General features: G+C 35.8%; 1 protein-coding gene across 5 annotated transcripts in view; it reads right to left on the bottom strand.

Annotated features, from left to right (window-relative positions):
- The window catches only part of PPM1B (protein phosphatase, Mg2+/Mn2+ dependent 1B), a 93,695-nt gene that overhangs the window by 30,560 nt on the left and 57,206 nt on the right, over nt 1-5,929 (bottom strand). For 3 of the 5 annotated variants that reach the window (XM_024118737.3, XM_024118738.3, XM_055089161.1), the window contains exon 2: nt 4,673-5,532. The exons of 1 other annotated variant lie outside the window; for it this stretch is intronic. In XM_024118737.3, the coding sequence (XP_023974505.1) occupies nt 4,673-5,518 (846 nt within the window). In that variant the 5' untranslated portion in view covers nt 5,519-5,532. The remainder of the gene's footprint in view (nt 1-4,672; nt 5,533-5,929) is intronic. One more of the 5 variants, XM_024118739.3, reaches the window with a different exon arrangement.

Below are 5,929 nucleotides of genomic sequence, written 5' to 3'. Positions count from 1 at the left end.
AGCCAGGTCATGGAAGCAACCTAAATGCCCATCGACAGACGAATGGATAAAGCAGATGTGGTACATATACACAATGGAATATTACTCAGCCATAAAAAGGAACAAAATTGGGTCATTTTTTGTGATGTGGATGGATCTAGAGACTGTCAAACAGAGTGAAGTGAGTCAGAAGGAGAAAAACAAATTATCGTGTATTAACGCATATATGTGGAACCTAGAAAAATGGTAAAGATGAACCAGTTTGCAGGGCAGAAATTGAGACACAGATGTAGAGAACAAACGTATGGACACCAAGGGGGGAAAGTGGTGGGGGAGTGGGGGTGGTGGTGTGATGAACTGGGCGATTGGGACTGACATGTATACACTGATGTGTATAAAACTGATGACTAATAAGGACCTGCTGTATAAAAAAAAAAATTGAAAATTTCTTTTTAAAAAGGAAAGAAAACCTTGTTTTTATACTTCTATTTGTACGAATAAACACAGAGAATTATTTGGAAGGATACATAACAAACTGTAAACAGTGGTTACCTAAGGGGAATGAGACTGACAAGGAGGGGCATAAACATTAATAACTTTACTTCAAACATCACTGCATTTGTTTAAAATTTTTTAATCTTGTAATTATTGAAAAAAGAAAAGGAAAGTCTTAATGTTTCCCTTAGGAAAAAATTTTTCATCAAATCCTCTGGCAAAGTTTGGCGACATATATACAAAACTTAAGTCAGAAAACTTGGATTTTAGACTCTGCTTCAAAACTCACCAAATATCTGACTTACAGCTTTTCTTTCTTCCTTTTTTTTTTTTCTTAAAGTCTTTTAATGACAAATCTCCATTTCCTTACTTGCAAACTGGAAATTAAAATTTTTATTTTGTTCACCTGAGAAGGTTACTATGAGGAGAAATAAAATGAGTGTGATCTATAAGTTAGGAAAGGCTATGCAAACAGCTGTCACATATTCTATGTGACCTGAAATTAGTTAGCATAAACACCACGAATGCTAGCAGCACTGGCAGTAAAATGGGAAAGCTGCTTTCTTAAGGACCATTCTTCCCTATACCTGACCAGAGTCATCCAACACTTGTAGCTTCATATTGTTAAATAGCAACTCTGAAAAATGACCATCTTTAACAATAATAACACTAACTACCTTTTATGGTTGTTGTGAAAATTAAAATATGTGTAAAGTGCTTGGCGTATACTGCATTTGGCTCATAAAAAGCAATTTTTTGATACTACTGTGATTTTGATGGTTATCATAATCTCCCAATAGTTCATGAGTTAACATATAAAAGTCTCTGTAAACTATTAGGGAATGACAAACGTTAGAAGTGCTAGAAAATTTTAACACCTAATTAATTAATTTATTTTTTATTTTCTTTTATTTATTTATTTTTTGGTTGTGCCATGCAGCTTGTGGGATCTTAGTTCCCTGACCAGGGATCGAACCCGGGGCCTGGCAGTTAAAGTGCCAAGTCATAATGACTGGACCGCCAGGGAATTCCCAACACTTAATTTAAATCTATTATCAGGAAAATATCTTTTAAAAACCTACTTAAAACATCTACTTAAAAACCAGATCTACTCTATCTTTTCTCTTAAAGCAGCTAACACCTGGACCTAGAGATTGTCATACTAAGTGAAGTGAGTCAGACAGAGAAAGACAGATATCATATGATAGCACTTATATGTGGAATCTTAATAAATGGTACAAATGAACCTATTTACAAAACAGAAATTGAGTCACAGATGTAGAAAACAAACTTACGGTTACCAAGGGGGAAAGGTGGAGTGGAGGGATAAATTGGGAGATTGGGACTGACATATATACACTACTATATATAAAATAGATAACTAATAAGGACCTACTGTATAGCACAGGGAACTCTTCTTAATACTCTATAATGATCTATATGGGAAAAGAATCTAAAAAAGATATATATATGTATAACTGATTCACTTTGCTGTACAGCAGAAACTAACAACACTGTAAATCAACTATACTCCAATAAAAAATATTTTTTTTAATAAATTTATTCCACCATTAAAAAAAGAAAAAGCAGCTAACACCTACTGAGCAATTGCTAAGGGCTAGCACTGGCCTACCTGCTTTCCATGGATTTAAAAATTTAAATTCAATCTTTCAGACTAAATTCAAAGCAATCATATGTTCTATTTTAATCCTATTGTTTTATAATATTGCTAACCCTTGGTTTTACAATACAAACAAGTGGAATGACAAAATTATGGAGTCAGAAAAACAGGAATGGATAAGAAGCTTATCTAATTCCATAAGTAGCATGTGGCAGTTCAAAAAATTCATATGTCTGTTGTGTTTCAACACAAAACAGCTAACTAAGCTTCTCAAAACTGATTTCAATTTAAATGCAACTTCATTCAAAGGAACTACGATGATGGTCAACTTCATTCAACTAAATTAAATGAAGAGGTTGGTGTTCCAACCCCTTGTCCCTCTATGACTATCATTTATCATTTCTGAGATTCTGGGATTCTGCCTAGAATCTTTTAACACCATCAACAAAAAAAATTAATCAATTTAAACTGATGAAACCTATCAAATGAAGATATACCACCAGAATCATTCAAATCCCATTCAGAAGGGTTGGGTCAAAATTCCTGAAAACAAACATCCTTTCAATGGAAGGGAGAGTGCAGTTTATCCACAATATAAACTTCTTTCTTTACTCCAAATTACAGATCTAATAGATTTCTGGCTATTCCCTCAAAACTACATGACACTCTGCTATGCAACCATGAAAAATGATTTTGATAGATACATACAGACATGGAGATCTTTCTACAATATATTGTTGAATGAAAAAGCAGACTACAGAATAAGAAATATAATGATCTCATTTTTATAAAAATATACACATTCAGAGGCAGGCAAAAAAGACTGAAAAAATAAACACCACAATTATGAAGATAGCCCACTTAGGTGGGTGGCAAAATTTTTGAGTGTTTCTTTACATATTCTGTATTATATAAATTAAAAAAATATATATATTCTGTATTATCTGGCTTGCTTTTCAATAACTTTTTTTTTTTTAAATAATCAGGAAAATGCTGTTTTCACTTCCTAGTTAGGCAAAAACATATGCTTGCTTTTGTCTCAAAAAGCTGCAGGTCAGACTCTCTCCATATAGAGTCCAAGGAGACAGACATCTTTAGAACCACTTACTATTCCAGCACTGACAACCATAAATATTTCTGTATTTAATTCATCTAGAGAAGCAAAAAAAGAATACAAAAACAAACAAAAAACAGAAGATCTAGAGATACCATCATTAAAATCCTTTCAGAAAAAAGCTGGAAACACCAGCCCTTACATTTTCTCTTTTTGAAGTTGTCTCCTCCCATTCTATGGAAAAGAAGGAGATACTTCAACAAAACCTGGGCATTTCCACAGACTCAGAGATCCTTTGAAAAACTTTTTGGCTATGCCTGTATCTTCCACAGCATCTTACATGGTGAGGAAATAGAGTGGCTCTAATCTAGACAGAATAAGTAAGGCAAAACCTTTGTATCACATAACCAAAGGTTGGTTTTGTCTTGATAGCTTTACAGAGTCACAGAATACTTACATATTTTAGGCACTGGCCAGATAACTCAAATTTTAATTGACTGCTATGTAGACGCTGTCAAAAACCCACTTGAAACTACTGAACATTTTAAAGACATCCAAGGAAATTGCTAATTATCTGTTAGTCTGTATTTTCTTCCCTATTATTGTCTCAAGTTAAGATTCATAAAATATTGCAAATGTAAATTAAACTTTTGTGTTCCAAAGGAATTCTTAACAAGATTGCACTTTATATTAGTCTTTGGTTTTTTAATCAGTAATGATAAAAACATCTATATGAAAAGAATTTTGATTATCTCCTCTAAAAAATAAGATATTATCTACCATGTCATATATTATTTATATAGAGTCACATGTAAATTTCTTTTAGATTTTATGCTAGGAAAAAGCTTCTTTTACTACAGAATAAGAAATATACAACTCTTACTTCAGTTTTTGTCTTAGCTGCTAGTGGGCTCAGAACTAAATTACAAAACTTTACTTAGTCTAGGCTTCTGGTGTATCTTCCAATACTATGTGGCTCTTGATCTTTTGTATATCTAATATAGAATCATACCCTCTCTACATGTTTTTTTATGAAACTGCTGCATAGTCAGGCATTAGACAGCTATTGCCAGGAGTTCCCTGGTGGCCTAGTGGTTGATTCTGGGCTTTCACTACCGGGGCCTGGGTTCAATTCCTGGTCAGGGAACTGAGATCCCACAAGCCGCACGGAGCAGCCCAAAAATAAAAAAACAAGATGGCTACTGCCAATGTTGAGAATTTTAATCAATAGTCACAATTGTGTATAGATGCCTGTGCCACAACAAAAAGCCATAAATTATTTAAATGACAACAAATGCCACAAATTTATTAAACTTAATTTGCAAATTAGAAGCTTAAGACAAATGAGGATGGCAATCAAAAAAAAAAAGTTTCATTTCTGGTGAAGAAAATAATTTTTAAATATATAGGTCTTCCCTAATGAAAATATTAAAAGCTTTAAAACTAAGTTTGCTTAATTTTACTTACCGTGTCTTTTCAAAATTAATAGGGCATTTTAATTATAACAAAAAAGACTTACATACCTTATGCAAACAAGTGTCCACTACCCAATTGCACACATTTTCCAGGTCATCAGATACCTCAAGCCTAGATTTAACAAATTCACAGAGCTCCTCATTACTCATAACATCCCAGATCCCATCACAAGCCAAGATGATAAATTCATCCTCTTCTGCTCTTAAAATTTCATAAACCTCAGGCTCTGGAGAAACAAGTTGTTCTGTTGGGCCCTTGCCATCAACACACTTGTAATCATAGTCCCCCAGAGCACGAGACACTGCTAATGAACCATTAACACGCTGTATCATTACGCTGCCTCCTGCATTTTGGATTCGCTCTTTCTCCCTTGGGTTGCAAGGTTTGTGATCTTGGGTAGAAAAGCAGACTTGTCCATTCCTATACAGAACAGCCCGTGAATCACCACAGTTGATGAAGTAGATATGCTTAGGTGAAATCATAACTCCCACTGCAGTTGAACCGCTCCTGTCCATGCCATTTCTGAGATCTGAAAAGTTACGCATGTATTCATCAATTTTCAAAAAGCCAGTTCTGATACCATTCTTGACGTTTTCCACTGAAGGCTCAAGAGCAGATCCTGATTTTCCAGCTGCCCTAAAGTCTTCATTATTAGTGATGTGTTCTAATAAGTGTGTTGAGCAGTAATTTGCTACTCGGGATCCAGCGTGACCATCATAAACTGCAAAAAACGACCAGTCTTCCAAGCCGTGAGGAATACCTACAACAGCTGTGTGTGCATCTTCCATTTCCACTCTCCAGCCTTGCATGCTACTCAGGCCATAACGTAAACCATTCCCAGCACCATGAGCATTATGTTTCTCAGTTTTGGGTTTATCCAGAAATGCACCCATGTTTAGTAATGAATCTGAAAGGAAAAAAAAAAATTGTAGGTGTTACATGTTTAAATTTGATAGAGTATTTATCTACAATATTTCATCTATTTTCTAGTAACTCCTGATCAAGTACATTTTTCAGTACTATCAAAATTTACTGGAACAGGCCGAAGAGACAGGAGGCTTTTTCTTGCCTCTTTGCTTCCTGGGGTGCGAGGAGAGGGGATTAAGGGCACTGCGTAAAGGAGCTCCAGAAACGGGTGCGAGCCGCGGCTGTCGGCGCGGACAGCAGAGACGGGCGTGGGACGCTAGGGTTGCTGCTGCCGCCACCAAGAGGCCTGTGTGCGAGCACAGGTCACTCTCCACACCGCCCCTCCCGGGAGCTCGTGCAGCCCGCCACTGCCGGGGCCCCGGGATCCAGGGACAGCT

This window comes from Physeter macrocephalus, chromosome 12, assembly GCF_002837175.3.
Source record: "Physeter macrocephalus isolate SW-GA chromosome 12, ASM283717v5, whole genome shotgun sequence".
Taxonomy (NCBI): domain Eukaryota; kingdom Metazoa; phylum Chordata; class Mammalia; order Artiodactyla; family Physeteridae; genus Physeter; species Physeter macrocephalus.
This window is presented reverse-complemented; position numbering and strand designations above follow the sequence as displayed.